Source organism: Chroicocephalus ridibundus, chromosome 8 (assembly GCF_963924245.1).
Source record: "Chroicocephalus ridibundus chromosome 8, bChrRid1.1, whole genome shotgun sequence".
Taxonomy (NCBI): Eukaryota; Metazoa; Chordata; class Aves; order Charadriiformes; family Laridae; genus Chroicocephalus; species Chroicocephalus ridibundus.
In genome coordinates, this window is record NC_086291.1 from 55,851,491 (window position 1) to 55,867,696 (window position 16,206).

A 16,206-nucleotide genomic window follows, 5' to 3' on the forward strand; every position below is an offset into this window, starting at 1 on the left:
TTCCAGCTCCTAATGGCTGCTACACGAAATAAATCATTAATTGCAATAATCAACCAGCTGCTCTAGGAGAGCCGCGGTCTCTGGGCTGTCACCAGCTTCCTGCAGAGACCCCGTATGACGAGTTAATGGTACAGGTGAGCGACTTGGTGACGAGGTCTAACCTGCTTCTCCTTCCAGACTCCATTACCAGTTTTACATCTATTTGCACAGTGACTACATACAAAATGCTATTGGGCTTGACAGTGATGGAGGGTCTCGGCTGGCAGAACGTGAGCATTGTCAGCTCTGAATTTGTAACGTCAGGCCACAGCACTTCTGCAAGCACCGAAGTTCTGGTTGCAGTTCCCGTTGCCCTGCTCCCGCTGTGTGCTGGGCACCCGTAACGCCCACGGGAGCCCGTGGGATCTGCTCAGCGCTGCGGGCTGATCTGCTGCCCTGCCCGAGACCTTGCTGCCTATCCCCGACCCAAGGAGAGCAAGACAGCTTGAGACGCCAGGGGCTGTGTCTGGTGTGGAGCTGCGGACAGACAGCAACGTTTCCTAAAGAGTTTAAGCCCCATTTTCAGTCGCGTGGACACCCCATCTGAAGTTTGAAGGAGACTGAAGTTTGAATTGGGAACCTGTGGATGATGGTTCACCTGCAGTCAATGGAGGGGGTGAGCAAGTCAGAGCTAATGGCAGTTGAACCATGCACCGAAAGAGCCTCTCTCCCTCTGTGCAGGGTAGAGAGGATCTGGAGAGCAACTATGGCTCCGAAGGTGCAAGCGGAGCCGAGGCTGAGCCTCTCCCAGCTCCGACGGGAGCGCGGCAGTCCTGCTGCATCGCCCTCACGCTGCCTCAGCCTCGTGCCCAGCCTTAGCCACGCTGATTCAGAAACCCTTCGCTTCCTGTGGCTGCTCATTTTCTGCCAGTTTAGGGATCTAAGGTGGCCCAGTAAGGGATGGGACAATTGCCGGAGCCAGCGCGTAGCCGGGAGAGGTGAGGGGGTGGTAGCGATGCCTGCCTTAGAAGCAGAAAGCTGCTGGACTGGCCCCATCATAAACGGGCTCTTCAGCATAAAGTGCTTGGTGTGAGTCAGAATGAACCCACTTCCCAAAGCCCTTAGATGTTTTCTGATAACTGTCCTGGGCCTGGCTCTTGGCATCAGCCCACGGTACACCCTCGTGTCTGGGACTCTGCAATAAAGATAAGGCAGGTTGTATCACACAATGGAAGCTCAGTCTGAGGCTCAGCCGAACAATTGTCCTGGGGAGATTTCTAGATCCATTAAGTGTCTGTTGTCTCCAGCTGGGCCATCGATAATCAGCTCTGCCGTAGAGCTTGGACTTTGGGCTGAGAAATTTCCTGTGGAGGCTCTCAGGGGAGAGCCCCTGATGGGTTACATCTATAGAGGAGACTGGAAGCCATTTCATTCTTTCAAACAGCCCTGAAAACTGCATCTCTGATGTGCTGTTCTGGGAATGAACCACACTGTTCCTGAGAGCAGTACTCAGGGGCGTCTGAAGGGTTTGCGTTACACAGACACCGCAAGAGCTGTTGGAAAGAATGGCATGAATGAGAGAAAAATAGCAGTGCACGGTGTCTTCCTTCACCTAAAGCTCAGGTACAGACAGCTTTTTTCCCCTGTAACTAGACTTTCAAGCTCGAAGTGTTCACTACTCTGACTCCATGTCGTTTGATCATTCATAGGGCACAGCACAAACCAGGTGAGGCATGGGGTTCAAGGTGAAGCCGACATCGGCGGTGAGATCTAGGTCTGACGTATCCACTCCTGGAGGTGGCTGGAAAACAAATTTGCGGAGCAAGCCCGCAAAGAAGAGGAACAGCTCCATTTTGGCCAGTCCTTCTCCAACGCAAGCTCTTCGTCCTGAAAACAACAGGGAGAGAAGTAAATGATCAGCGCCGTAACTGTTAGTGTTGATGCCTGAGACCTAAACTGGAGGTACAGTCCATAAGAGCAGGCTGCTGAGGTAGGACGTTTTTCCTTCCTTCTCTCTGCATATTAGAGGTGCTGCTGACTTGGTCTTAGACCACACAGAAGCCTGTAGGTATGTGAGACCATTTAGTGATTGCGGCTGAATCGGTGTCTCCCAGATCTTCCAAGGAAGAGGTGGTTACCTACAGCAATGGTGGACAAGACAAATGACCAGAAATCCCTTATCCCGTGTTCTGTGTCCCCGACTTTCATACTTCCCTGGAATCAGTGGGAACTGTTCACAAGGGCATGGAGCGATAGACGAGGGGCAATGGTTTAAACTAGAGCGGGGCAGGTTTAGATTAGACATTAGGAAGAAGTTCTTTACAGTGAGGGTGGTGAGACACTGGCCCAGGTCGCCCAGAGAGGTGGGGGAGGCCCCATCGCTGGAGACATTCAAGGCCAGGCTGGATGAGGCTCTGAGCAACCTGGTCTAGTTGAAGATGTCCCTGCTGACTGCAGGGGGGTTGGACTAGATGGCCTTTAGAGGTCCCTTCCGACCCACCACATTCTATGAGTCTATGATTCTAGGTGCCGCTAGGCTAAGCCTAATGTGGTGCACACATTACCCCGCTCACCTATGGAGAATGGAATAAACGCCTCTCTCCTAATGAAGTTCCCGTCGGCATCCAGGAAGTGGGAAGGGTTGAACTGATCCGGGGTTTTCCAGTGCAACTCGTCATTTAGAGCGGAGGTCAGCAGCGGAATAATCTCTGTACCCTGGGAGGGATCAAAGAAACTCACGGTAGCTCTTTAGAGCAGATCACTTTCCCAGTCGAGCCGGGCTGCTTTCTTTTTTCTAATGTGAAGAGGCAAATAAGACTGAGCCATGGCACACAGAACTGGGGGTGCTTCCCTGCCCCACTGTGGCCCTGCCTCTTATCAGGAGGTGCTGCTCTCTTTTTGGACCACAAAAAGCTCCCTTTTTACGGAGTCAGATCTTTCAAGAAAGAAGCTGAAGTAGAGATTCCACATTTGGCATAAGAGATTAAAACCAGTGTGATTTAATTAAACCGTCTAGTTATTCTGGATTCAAATAGCATTAACAGAGCAGAGTCCAGTGCATGTTTATAACAGCTACCCTGGATCCAAGACAAAGGATCACATTGTAGATTAAACCACGCGTCACCGTGTCTTTAGATTTTTATATTTTTCTTCTTGTCTGCTTTAAATAAAACTGTAAGTAATCCGTGCAGTGTAAACTGCTAGCCTCAAAGCTCACCTTAGGAATCAAATAGCCATGGAAATTCACGTCGGTAGGAGTTGATCGTGATACACCCATTGGGACGATATTGGCAAACCTTTGTATTTCATGTATCACTGCATCTGTGTAAGGCATTTTTTTCCGGTCCTCCAACTTAGGCAGTTTTCCTGGTTCAATGACGTGGTTCATTTCTTCCTGAATCTTTCCTTGGAGGGAGGAAAGGATTAAGAAGCTGATAACCCTCTTATCTTGCAACTGAAATGGCCTCCAGTTCGGCCAAGATGAAGAAAAGGGAAAACTTGGAGGGGTATTTGGGACGAGCGGAAGTGGGTAAGTCAGGGGATGGCGTGGTTCTTTTGGGTTTGTTGTTGGGCCCAGGGAGCTTGGATGGAGTCACTACAGTGAACCCCGCGGCTGGTTCTGATCACACACCTTCGTTACCCCACAGCCTTCAACAGAAACCAGATCAGAATCAGCTCCTGAGGAGACCTTTAGTGACGTAAGCCCATAGCCTGCAGGAGAATAACGATGGGGAGCTTTACTGTAACTGCCGACTGGCCCTTAGCCTCTCCCACTTGGCTGGGCTGGTTTATTGCAATCCAGCTGAATAAAATTCCTTTGTGAAGTCAACGGTTGGTTGTTATCTCTCTCAGAGTACTCAGAATAATTACTCTAGACAGCACTGAATGAGTTCCACTCCCTTCCACAACCAAAGCCTTAAGCATGCGACAGTATATTGTACGAGAGGGCTTCTCAGCCTTACTTTGAATTTCTGGGTATTTCATCATCAGAAGAAGACCCCAGCGCACAGTCGTAGAAGTAGTCTCAGACCCAGCAGCAAAGAGGTCCAGAGTTGAAAACAACAGGCTTTTGTTGTTGAACATAGTGTGGGGTTTCTTTGATTCCTTCAAAACATACAGATAATGGCCATAAGTTCTCCAGAAAGTGATACCAATGCGTGACTCTGTTGCCACCATTTTTATCTGCATTTTAGCTTTTTGTGACTTTATACGCTCTGTAAAACTACACGTTTAGTATTTTAGCATTAAAGCCTATGGTGCATGGAATTCGTCTGGCCCCAAGCATATGTGCAACCCCCATGTCCAGATACCAGGTTAGTTGGAATTTAGTTACTGCAATGAAGTTTATCACTGTAATGTTCTTGCAGGCAAGTTTGGGATGATCGCCTCCTTATGTGTGCCGAGTGGTAACCTATTTCGCCCACGTGGGACACCTTGACAACTAGAGCCCTTTAACCAGCAGTTTCAGTGGAGCGATGGAGCGAGTACAGCACAGCTCCCCGTGAGTATGAGCTTCGATATATTCTGCTCACTGCGGTTCTGTTTCTGCTCACCCCAATTCCCTGACAGATGGTCAGTCCTAATATTAGTCAGAGCTAAGGGAACAGAAAGACTCGGAGACTTAGCTTTAAAGTACCTGTTGTTGCTTCATCAGAAAGGCATCAACGAAGCCTGTTAAGTTATTTTCATTAAACTCTTCTTTGTGTTCCTGGAAGAGCTTCTGGAGAAAAGCGTTCAGTTCACTGACGTTTTGTAGCACAGTCTTGGAAGCTCCAGAGAGAAATCCAAGGGATGGGTAGAAATTATATAGCTGTGGAGCAAGAGAAGTCTTACTGTTAACTGGCATTTTGAACACTTACTGGTATCTCAAATCACGCTGCTGGTCCCTTGTCCCATGCCCTGACATTTCAGGCTGCAATTCTCCCACATTTGCTTGTACAGTCCAAGCGGCTATGAACTGTCGCAGAAGTAGTGTTCTCACCATTATACCCCTGCATGTGTCCTTGCCATGGCTTTTGGGAGACTCATCAGCTTAATCAGGGCTTCCGGCTGTGTAAGTGGTGGGACAGAGGGTTTCAGATGTGTGAGATGCTCACATCTGTACTTATTCCAGGGAAATTGTATTTATTGTGAGCATTGTACTTATTCCAGGAAAGCCCCGAGGTGTGTCACATCCTATGGCAGCAGAAGGGACTTGAACAGACAATATTGCCGTGACAACACGGTGCTTTCCAAGCCAATTAGCTCAGGCACAGCACCGAGCTAACCCAACTACACTGCTCCTCGGAGCTGGGCTGAGCACAGCGTGGCACTATGTCGCATGGAGAAAGGAGGGGTCTCAGCCCCGTCATCCCATGAGAGGGGTGCACATCTTCAAGGAGACTGCTAGCTGCCCTGCCAGACAATCAAACAAACACCCGACGTTAGCTGTTAGGGGGTCACTCGTCCCCGAGAGTGCCCATATGTGGTGTGTAACTCTGACCTGACTCGGTGCTTTTGGGTCTTGGCTGGTCTGGAGCTACAGCCAGCCGCAGCCCTCAGCGCGGCTCAGAAACGACTCCACCGGCGTTCAAAGCAGAAGCTTTGTGTCAGGAGGAACAGGCTTATATCAGGTGTTAGTTTGCCAAGATTGAGTTTCAGTGCCCAAAATAAAAGTTTGCCAAACCTGGTTCTAGGGGAGGCAGAACTAAGACAGTTATTGACGGTGTAATACAAGGAGGGAGACTTGAGATGGCATTTCAGGGCAGATCTCTGATATGAGAGATGTATTGTGCTTCTGCTCTTCAAAGAGGGTAAAATAGTTCCTTCTGTGAAGACTTTGGGTCTTTTTTTCGTTTAGTAATGAGCTTCACAGACTAAGCGCAGGGGCCTGGGAATCCGTGTGTTGCGGATGCAGCACCGCGGATGTGTTCCGTACAGGCTGCCTGATGGTGTTCGCGTTCTCAAGAAGCAAGATGTGGGAGGCCAGCAGGACAAACATGGGCAACCGGGTATCCCCCCAAAAAACTAAAAGCTAAAACATAAAATCAAGCTCTTACCAGCACCATAGGGGAGCCCAACAGCTTAGTATTTTCATTTATCAGCTTCAACAAAGTTAGAAACGCAGGATCATCATATTCAAACCTCTCGCCAAACAATATAGAGCAGATGACATTGGATACAGCATTGTTGAGTATCATCTTTGTATCAAATGGTTTCCCTGTATTTCAAGCAGTGAAAACAAATGTGATGTGATTATGCTCGTTTCAGTCTGGTTTCCTATGGAAATGTAGTCCTCGGCTCCCAAAGGAAAAAGTCATTCACCGCTCAGAATGCAGAGCAGGGACTTTCAATGTTTTAAGGCCTCGGTTTAATAACCTACCTCAGCATACGCTGAACTTTAACCATTTGCTCAGAGTTAAACTTTCATTAAGCTTTATTGTTCTGCTAGACATGTTCTCTGTCTCTGGATGAAAGTCTTGGCACTCACCGTGATAGGATTCAAAATATTTGATGAGGGAATTTACTTCCTCCAGGATTCGGATCTCAATGGTTCTCTTTCCCATTCCGAAATCTCGCAGTGTGGACAAAGTGAATCTTCTCATAGTTTTCCATAGCTCTCCGTGGCTGAATGCTATGCCTAAAATAAAGGTGTAACATCCTTATGTTACCTGTGGTTAATGAGCGTTTGTAAGGCCTCTTACACGCTGGTACCAAAGCTGCTTGATACACAGTCGTATAAACAAAAAGCGACCTGTAAGAGGATGATACGTTCTGCTTGAAGAATATCACGAACATAGACAAAGTACAAAAACTAACCAACCCAAAGGTCGCTTACCATTTCCTTCTGTCATTTTCCTAAATATGGGTATTTCTGCCCTCTCTCCAAATTCTTCAGCATGATTTAAAAGGGCATCCTTGATGGTTTCGTATCCAGCCAGTACCACAGCTCTCCTGGGTCCAAAATACACAGTGAAGACATTGCCGTGTATCTTGGAGAGCTGTCAAGGTGAATAAATAATGTTGATTCAAAACCAGATCTGGACCCTAACGCTAGCACTAGCCACCCTAGGTGGTTCCTAGCCCCAAAGGAGCCTCCCAGCCCTGCCTGAAGTCTCCAGGTGCTGCTGTAATGCAACTAATGAGCAACAGCTATCAATTGCCAGCATCTCTGCTTGCGCCCTGTTTGCACAACAAGGTGTCTGCTATCGCTGTTCCTATCGGAGAAGTCAATAAAACGCCATTGCATTCCTGTGGTGCTCTGCAGCAACAGGCCAGCGTAGCGATCCTGCCCTTCGGAGCCTGGTTAGAAAATGCCGTAGCAGGCAGGCCTGTTTATTTTAATGCCGTTGACCCGAGGCAAGCGGGCGTGCACGTCTTTGAGGCTGAAGCCACAAACACTACAAAAACAAAGCATAGACAATAACTCTTTCTTTCAGGACAGCACTTGTCTCTAATTACGGCAAGGTGGGTAGTGTTGCAGTCATCGCAAAATTATTTGTTGGCCACCAGAAACTTGAATCCAACTAGGAAGTGTATTCTTGTAGATAATGCCACATGAGCTCTAGGCTTTTACAGAAAATTAAATATGAATCATCTGTTACACAGAAGGGTGGCTTTGACAATCTAATCATTCACTTGGTATTTCAGACTTCGTTTAAACACACTGCAAGCCATCCGCTCCAAATGTCTTCTTGTTTCCGATGCGCCTGGGTTACCATTTGCTATGCATTAGATACATACCGAAAATTGAATTTCAGATTAGAAGCAGCTCCTGTTATTACACCAGGCAAATTGAATTTGTTTTCATCAAATGGTGGTTTGACGGCTTGGGAGATAACATTAACACTGGTTCTTTCATCCCCGACAGCTCACAGAGCCGGGGCAGGGAATCACAGCCGCCTCCCAGCCTTCCCTTGGCCATTTCTTTGCGTTAGTACTTCTTGGCATCAACCCTGCTTTTTCTCAGCAACACAAGGATTGGATGTGGCAGGTCTGAAAGCCTAGAGAAAGCTGCTTGGCAGATTATAGGAAAGGAGTCTGGTGCCTCTGCGTGGTGTTCGTATCATAAACCCCCCTGGTACCGCCAAAAGTAGTTGCTTTTCCACACCGGCCCCCTCAAACGTACCCATGATGAGATGGGAGCTCGGGACCAGAAGCCCATCAGAACGGTGCTCTGCACAATCCTCTGCACCATAAATCAAGGCGGATGAACTCTGTGTGACTGCCACAGGAATTCTGTGCTTTGGCAGCCCAGAGTGCCTTTTCTTCTATGACTAACTGGAGAATTTTGGTGCCTGCCCTGCCCTCTCAGGGGAGCTGAGGGAGCTCACTGGGGACTGGGTTTCCCTCGTCGTAGTGTCCGGTAAGCCCAGACACAGGGTGCGTGACAGGTCACTCACCACTCACGGCACCTCAGCCGTCTCTACAGCAACCAAAAGAAATCGGAATTCACATTGGCTTGTCCCCAACCCCCTGTGGGAACACAGCAGACGCTCTCTGAAACAAACATTCCACCTGGCTTTATAATATTTAAGTCTTCTTTTTTTCTCTTTTAGAAATAAAAGTAGCCATGGAGCTGCATAAGAAAAAGCAATTTGTTTACTTAGACTTATACAAGCCACGCGTCAAGTCTTAAATAACCCTGGCCAGTCTGTGTGCAGGGGAAGGGTTGGGGAGGCAGAGTTGAGCTTTGCATTGCAGGGATAGAATTGGCTTTGGAAAGAAATGTATGTATGACCCCGTTTCCTCTGCTGTGGGGATGATACCGACCCTTCCTTCCTCCCTTCCTTCCTCCCTTCCTTCCTCCCTTCCTTCCTCCCTGCCTGCCTTCAGTGGCAGAGGTCTGTCTGTGAGCCATCTCTTGGTGGCAAATAGTCCCGGTCTGTCAGCAGACTGGCCCAACTCGAATCTTCCACCTCCAGCCTCTGAGGGGCTCGAAATACCAACAATATGGAGCTGACTGCACATGGTGGGGGTCTACGCTTGTGTGTGTATAAAGGAAGGAATGTATGTATTATATCTATCTATATATATATTCATGTATGTGTGTGCATACCTCTGAAGGTGAGGTCACTCTGCCAGCCTGCCCATGCGCCAAATATCCCATGTCTGCCCTCCACACAACGCAAACACAACCGCATCCCCATTTCCTTACTTGCATTTCTCGCTTCAGGAATTGCACGTTTTCCTCCCGCCCGCTCGCTCAGGCCCTACCTCTGTCAGCGACTGGAACGGCTTTTTCAGGTCCACCACGTTCAAGTTTCCGATCAGAGGAAGAGGTCGCGGCCCAGGAGGCAAATTGCAAACCGACTTCTTCGAGCTGGTCAGGAGGTAAAGCAGAGCGACCAGCCCTGCTGCAATCCAGAGCAGCGAGCTGGAGCCCAGGTACTGCAGCAAACTCTGTGCGGCCATTTCTCAATCAAAGTGTGGGTATGAGCATCTTGGGGTCCCTTTATAGCCCTTCTGTCACTGCCTGAACACACCTGCTGGGGAAGTGGCTTTACACAGAGAAAAAGACTCTCGGGTCTTGTTTACTTCCATTTAGACCAGATGTAATTTTTTTTCCCTGCCAAATAAAACACTCTATTTTATTCTGAAACATGGATTACCTTAATCTGGAGCTCCTATTTCATCTACAACACTGGGGCAAGGTGTTTGTTTTCCATTGAAAATCTGTGTTATGGACACGTTGTGGTCTGTGTGATTTCAGGGGCAGAGTTAAGGGACGGGACCCACCCGTGCTGGCTTGCTGTCACGGTGCCAGGTCACAGGGCTGAGCTGGACACTGGTGATGCAATGGAGGAAGCAGGACGCAGGTGGGAAAGCCCACAGTAATGCATGGCCCAGGGTGCAGCTGGCAAGGAAGGCCTGAGGAAGGACAAGGGTGACCAAGGAGGAGTTGGAGCGGCGGTGGCATGAAGATGGGCTAATTCAGGATTGCAGATGGGAGTTGGTCTCCACTTACAGGTGACAGCTCTGATTCTCTTTGCTTTCCTGCCACCCCAGTAAAATCACCTCCTTGAGAAACACAGTGCTTTCATTGCTGACACTGTTATTGATCTTTGTCCCAAAATTCCTCTACTGGCAATCCCAAAATGCCCCTGAAACCACTTCAGCCACTGTTTTGCAGTTTGCTGTCCAAAGGACTGTGTGCCTGGATGTCCATCTCTGTCTCTGAGTTTGATGATGACTCTTCACCAGCTGTCCCAACTGTTTATGCAGTCCTCTAGGAGAAACCGTCCCCTCCAGGCAACCCTTCTGTAGATTGGGAAAAAGATGCTGGATCCTTGTAACCTGGGAGGAGCCAGGATCGGGCTGTGCCGCTGGCCCGGCAGAGGACGGAGGAGGGATGCTGCCGGGGTGCCAGCCAGGAGGAGCGCGTGGTGGCAGCTTTGGCACTCCCGGTGCACTGAGTCATGCACCGTGCCAGGGCAGGGACCTGCAGGAGCCCGCCTGCCCGGGCAAAGCTGCCCAGGAGCCACCCGCACCCTCTGCATCCTCGGGGGAGGGCGACAAAGCAGAAGTGATCATGAACCGCCACAGTTTTAAATGGTGGCTCTTGGGAAAGGAGCCAGTTTGATGCTCTATCACATATTCTCAGGTGGGGACATTTTGCTCCCCAGTTGCAGATTCTGCCAGGTTACTGGAGTGCTGTTCAACCCTTTAGAAATCTTTAGTTTTAATAATACTTTTTCTAGAATCCTCCGAGGCTCCCGGGTGCAGGCTCCACTGATGGAAAAATGATGATTATTTATTAATAATAATAAAAGTACATTAGCTGAAGGCAAGGGGAATCAATAAACTCTAACTAGATTGACATGAAAAAGGTGCCTGCACGTCTGCCTGGTCTCCAAGGTTTGTTAGCAAGGCTGGAGTTTTTCATAAGGGGGAATTACGCTCCGCAGCAGAGGGCTAGGCAGGGTGGGCAAAGGAAGGAGGGCAGTGGACGGTGGTGTCCATCTCAGGATGTGCCACACATCTATGAAGGTCTCGGTCCGGGCCCTCTTCTCTCAGATGTTTTCAAGAATATCCTGTTCTGCCAGGCTCTTTGCTGAGCAAATGGTGTGGCTACTGGGACTCTTGAGACTTTATAAAATACACTGAGAGTGAGGAAAAAATCCTACATGGGCACAGATGGGTACCGATGGAGGGAGGTTACTGTTTGTGTTTACATACAGCCACCACTGCTCTGTTGGAGTGGAGCTGGCTACTGCCATGGACAGCAAGAGCACCTTCTCAAGGGCTTGCAGACTGTTTAAAGCTTCAGGTTGTCCCTGGTGATAATGCAGGGAGAAATCCTTTCTCAAGCAGTGAGCCCAGGGACGCACAACCTGCTGGACTGATGCTGGCCTGTGGGAAACGACGGGTGAGTTCTCCAGTGGGAGGGAATTGTTGCAGTTTTAAAATAAAACTAATGTGATATCCTCACCTCCATTCCTTCCTCGGGTAGCTTGGCTTCCCGTATGCAATCCTGAACACAGCCCACAGCCGAGTTGTTGGCTTGCAGGTGAGGCATCCCACAGGAGAAAACATTGCTCCCTGCTCACGTCTCTTTGGCTTTCTACCAGCCCAAGCCAGGACCGACACCATCTTCAGGGAAGCAGACTTTGTGGGCATAGCTCAGGGAAATAATGACTTCCTCCTAGGAAATGAGCCTGTACAGTAAACAGCCACGGTCATCTAACTTCTGTGTGCTCCTCTGGAGAAAGACATACAATCTTCTAATGGGACAGAGGTTAATAATGCTACAGTAACAGTAGGATAATGCAGAGAAAGAGCTGTTATAAGGCCATAATTCAGTCAATGAGTTCTGATAACATAATAAAGCTTGAGAGTGAACACCAAGTGCTTGTGAGCCTTGCAAGGCTCTGCAACTGATTTACAACCTCAAGAGATGCCTATCAGCCCGTGCATTGTTATCAGGGATATATAAAGCATGAGCACACCCGATTAAACATTAACATTTTTAAAGACTCAGATGTGTTAAAACTCAGGCTGCTCCTTGCTAATGGGTTTTGCTCACCTTGACAAACGACAGTGCAAAAAGAAATCAAAAGCTTTCCGACTTTGACCTCTTTCCATTTTTCATAATTATTGCATTGTTTTATTGGATTACACCCACTTCTTCCCATCCTGCAAATCGGTGTTTCTGTAGGATCACTACAGGGTCGCGATCAGTATCTCAAGTGTTCACTTTGCTCATTTTAATATAAATAACTCGTACTTAATTTCTTTTCAGCTATCTGTCAAATCAGTGTGTGTTGCGCATCTACTTTAGGAAGAAAGACTCCTGAAAAATACTTTTAAAAATCATTATTTTACTGCAATTTTTCAATGAAAGAACCTTGGGGGTTTTTTTTCCGTACTCTGAGCTGAAGGATTGTACGTGATGGGTCTGGCCACTGGGAGAAGAAAATAAAAAAATCTGTGCTCGGGCTGAGTGCATTGTCTCTGTGCAGAGCTGAAGGTGCCAGTATTTCCCACTCGCGTTAAGCATTTACCCCTTTTAGCAACAAACCATTCTCAGGAACTTTGTTGCTTCTAAAAGCCTTGTTCTTGGACCAAATAGATGTCTTTCCTTCATGAGTCTTACTCAGTGACAAAATACACGGGAGATCCTGGGATTTGGTGCTGGTAATGTACTTTATAATCTGCATATCTATAAAAATATTTGCAGAAAAAACCATCGTGACTGTAGCCAGAAGCATGATCTTCCAGATCCCACGCTTCGGCCAACAAGCCAAGGCAGCCTGACCTGGGAAGTTAGTATTGAGGAGGTCAGGTCAGGGAGGATTTATTTTCAAAATACCACTGAACAGATCAAATGCCTCGACATAGCTCCAAGGATCTTTTTGTTCTGGGTCTCTAGCTTCAATCTATCTCAACACCGTATGGCAGGAATTATATTAATGCAAGGGCAGTTTGGGGCGTATCACAAAGGATGATTAGTTGGTAGGTATCTACAGAGCCAGGGTCCCAGCACCTTACTTTTGGGCCCCCTGGCTTGATGCAGATGGAGAAGTGGATTTAGACATGCCAGAATGGCAACTAGCAATGTCAGAAAAAGGGTTGTTTGGCTTTCAGCACAGCATTACTATTTCTACCACGTTCCCCTCTAACCTGATGAGGCTTTGGCTCAGTCGTAACAGAAAATGAGCTATCATTCTGTACGTCTTTGTACAGCACATGACATATTAAGGCCCTGACCTTACTGGCATGAAACTATGATTTCCCTGTAAGTGCAAAACAATAATATTTCATTAATCACCCACAACAGAAATCCCCATTCCCCAGACTATTCTGGCAATATTCTGCATTTTTGCTTGTCTAGGAACCTGAATTAAAAGGGAGAAAAATGGTTTACAACAGCCCGTGGCAGTGATGTAGCAAGAGACCTTCTGTAAGAGCTGGCGGCGTGCTCGCCGGGCGAGGGTGAGGCGTAGGAATGAGTGATCCTGGAAGGATGTTTCTCTGAGGTGTGTTCTGTGCCTGGGCTGGGAACAGCAGTCTCAAGGGCACAAATTCCAGCGTCTGAATGTGCTTGGTCTTGTTCAACTGATTAATTTCTTACAGCTATCCCAAGTCAAGCTGCAAAAACCCCTAGGACTTTACTCAAAGCCTTTCATGGCTTGTCAATAAATTATTTTCAAATTAACTGCTCGATAATTTGAATCTGTAGGCTCTTAAAAGATGCGGCATGGTGAGAGAGAGAAAGTAATGAAAGTCCTGGACTTTACCCTGCCCATAAAAAGTAACAAAGGTTCAGCTCTGATGTACTGTTCAATTTGGTGCTTCCGAAAGTAATGCTAAGTGTGCAAAAACTCCTTCTGAAGGTACGTTTGTACAACTGTTGGATAAGTACCAATAGTGGAATAAGTTTTCAGTGTGATCTGAAAACACTGTAAAAGTTACAATGTTGTCTTAATCCATAATTAATGACTAACAGCTCTGATTCAAGCAAAGGATTATTTTTTTTTAATCTATCAAGTTGTGTAACTTGAAAGGGGAAGATCCAAGATTTTCCCCAGTTTGGGGTTCCTTCTAATTTGAGCTTTCTAATTTTTGGAAGGGGATCAGGACTCCAGACTAGAGACACTGTAAAACACTGGATGCTCTACAAAATTATCTAATCTCTCTTGTACAATGGGCACCTTTCTACTGAAACAGCTATTTCAGATTTCCCTGGTGCTGTGAAAGTCTCTCACTTCTTTGAAAGGTAATATGTGAAAAGCATTTAATTCTCTGTTTGTGGCACTGCTCTTTGTGGCTCTGTTTTTATTGAATTCTTTTGGAACTGGTTGGCTTAATCTGCAAATGAGGTATTTTTTTCTTCACACTGATTATCTAATGGGGGTTTCATTTGATCTCCTTGGGAAAAATACACACTAAACTGCTAAAGCACATGTACTACATTCTAAGACAAACTGTACTTTTAAAGGAAACTCTAGAAGATACAACTGACGTTTGCAATGAAAACATTAAGTAAGCATAACCAAACACCTGCTACTATACCTGACCTGAATTTGGGTAACTACGCAATTTAGGACTCCAAGGAAAGACACTGAGTTAATTAATAGGTAATCAAAACATTTGGATGTCTTGTAACACAGCAAGATGATATAGCCTGCGCATAGGATTGTCGCTATCTGTTTGGGAATAATTCCACTGTAGATCCCTGCCGATCTTTTTTGATTGATTTCTTCCTTCATCACATGGGGAATCAGCAAGCCGACCACTGTGCCAGAAACTAAGGGACATAATTTGGGCAGCTTGCTAAAATCAAGTGCCTTGACACTTCGGTTAGTTAAAATTGTCCAGATAAACCACAGCTTCTCCTCTGCTGCTCGGTCCTCTGAGGTCTGGGAGAGAGTTTGCTGCATGTATTTATGAAAGAGGAGTATCTTCCTTTTACTGCTAAGTGTTATAACGAAGTCAAGTGGAAAAGTGCCATTTACCGTATAATAAAAAAACATCTATTGTTTGTAGCCCTGAAAACATAATAATAAATAAAACCTTATATTTCAGGCTGTGTAAACCAGTTGCTTATGTAATAGAACATAGTGTAATTTTCCATTTACAATTTCAATACCGTAATAAGAAAGCAATCAAAGCATAAACAAAATGCTCTTTAAATGGGGCTGCAGGTAATATTTCCATAATGGCTGTCCTTAACAATTGCAGCTGTTTCTTTTTTCCAGCCTCGAATTCCTTCTACTTATCTCAGTCATTTAATTAAAAGAAAATCAACTTAAAACAGATGAAAGACCATCTTAAACCAACTGCAGCTATGGGCAAAGAAGAAAAAAGACTCTAACAGGGTAATCCACGGTTAACACTCAGGTGGGTTAAATTAACGCCATTTCTCATCCTCCCTTCAGGATGAGACCTGAGGCTCTGCAGAGACCGTGCTGTACACCTGCGGGCAAAAGGGGTGTTTGCCGTGGTTATCTGTCAGGAGGATCTGGAAGTTCACCATTCCTTGAGCATCTGCCGATGGCCACTTGGTTTTACCAGACTCCTGCACGCGGGTCAGGGCAATCCAAGCACAAATCCAGGCTGGGCAGAGAATGGATGGGGAGCAGACCTGGGGAAAAGCATTTGGGGGTGTTGGTTGATGAGAAGCTCAACACTCCCCAGCAACGTGCGCTGGCAGCCCAGGAACCCCCCACATCCCCAGCAGCGTGGGCAGCAGGGCGAGGGGGGGGATTCTGCCCCTCTGCCCCGCTCTGTGAGACCCCCCTGCAGCGCTGCCTCCAGCGCTGGGGCACCAACAGCAGAAGGACACGGAGCTGTTGGAGCGGGGCCAGAGGAGGCCCCGGAGCTGCTGGGAGGGCTGGAGCCCCTCTGCTGGGAGGACAGGCTGAGAGAGCTGGGGGGGTTCAGCCTGGAGAAGAGAAGGCTCCGCGGAGACCTTCCAGCCCCTGCCAGTCCCTAAAGGGGCTCCGGGAAAGCTGGGGAGGGACTCTGGAGCAGGGAGGGGAGCCATGGGACGAGGGGGAAGGGTTTTACACTGAAAGAGCGGAGATTTAGGTGAGATATTAGGAAGAAACTCTTGGCTGTGAGGGTGGTGAGCCCCTGGCCCAGGTTGCTCAGAGAAGCTGTGGCTGCCCCATCCCTGGAGGGGTTCAAGGCCAGGTTGGACGGGGCTTGGAGCAACCTGGGCTGGTGGGAGGTGTCCCTGCCCAGGGCAGGGGGTGGCACTGGCTGGGCTTTAAGGTCCCTTCCAACCCAAATATTTTATGATTA

General features: G+C 47.6%; 1 protein-coding gene and 1 long non-coding RNA gene across 2 annotated transcripts; one reads left to right on the forward strand and one right to left on the reverse strand.

Annotated features, from left to right (window-relative positions):
* The first annotated feature begins 518 nt into the window (after positions 1-518).
* LOC134519840 (uncharacterized) lies at positions 519-10,614 on the forward strand. The gene is made up of 6 exons (XR_010072312.1): positions 519-655; positions 1,689-1,969; positions 3,337-3,508; positions 4,347-4,480; positions 9,134-9,345; positions 9,671-10,614. It is a non-coding gene; the product is annotated as an uncharacterized LOC134519840 (long non-coding RNA).
* On the reverse strand, positions 645-9,534 carry LOC134519839 (cytochrome P450 2K4-like). The gene is made up of 9 exons (XM_063344527.1): positions 9,175-9,534; positions 6,797-6,959; positions 6,449-6,598; positions 6,018-6,178; positions 4,616-4,789; positions 3,942-4,083; positions 3,197-3,384; positions 2,553-2,694; positions 645-1,866 (listed from the first exon to the last, which is right to left on the reverse strand). The coding sequence occupies exons 1-9, from the start codon at positions 9,370-9,372 to the stop codon at positions 1,679-1,681; spliced, it is 1,506 nt and encodes a 501-aa protein (XP_063200597.1). The 5' UTR covers positions 9,373-9,534; the 3' UTR covers positions 645-1,678.
* Positions 10,615-16,206: the final 5,592 nt, after the last annotated feature.

What these genes read in the sequence shown, in the direction of transcription:
- LOC134519839 (XM_063344527.1), bottom strand. Translation starts at nt 9,372, where the DNA reads ATGGCCGCACAGAGTTTGCTGCAGTACCTGGGCTCCAGCTCGCTGCTC. An exon ending in ATATTTTGAATCCTATCACG is followed by an intron (nt 6,179 to 6,448) that starts GTGAGTGCCAAG and finishes CTTGAAATACAG; the next exon opens with GGAAACCATTTGATACAAAG. An exon ending in GTTTATTCCATTCTCCATAG is followed by an intron (nt 1,867 to 2,552) that starts GTGAGCGGGGTA and finishes TGTTGTTTTCAG; the next exon opens with GACGAAGAGCTTGCGTTGGA.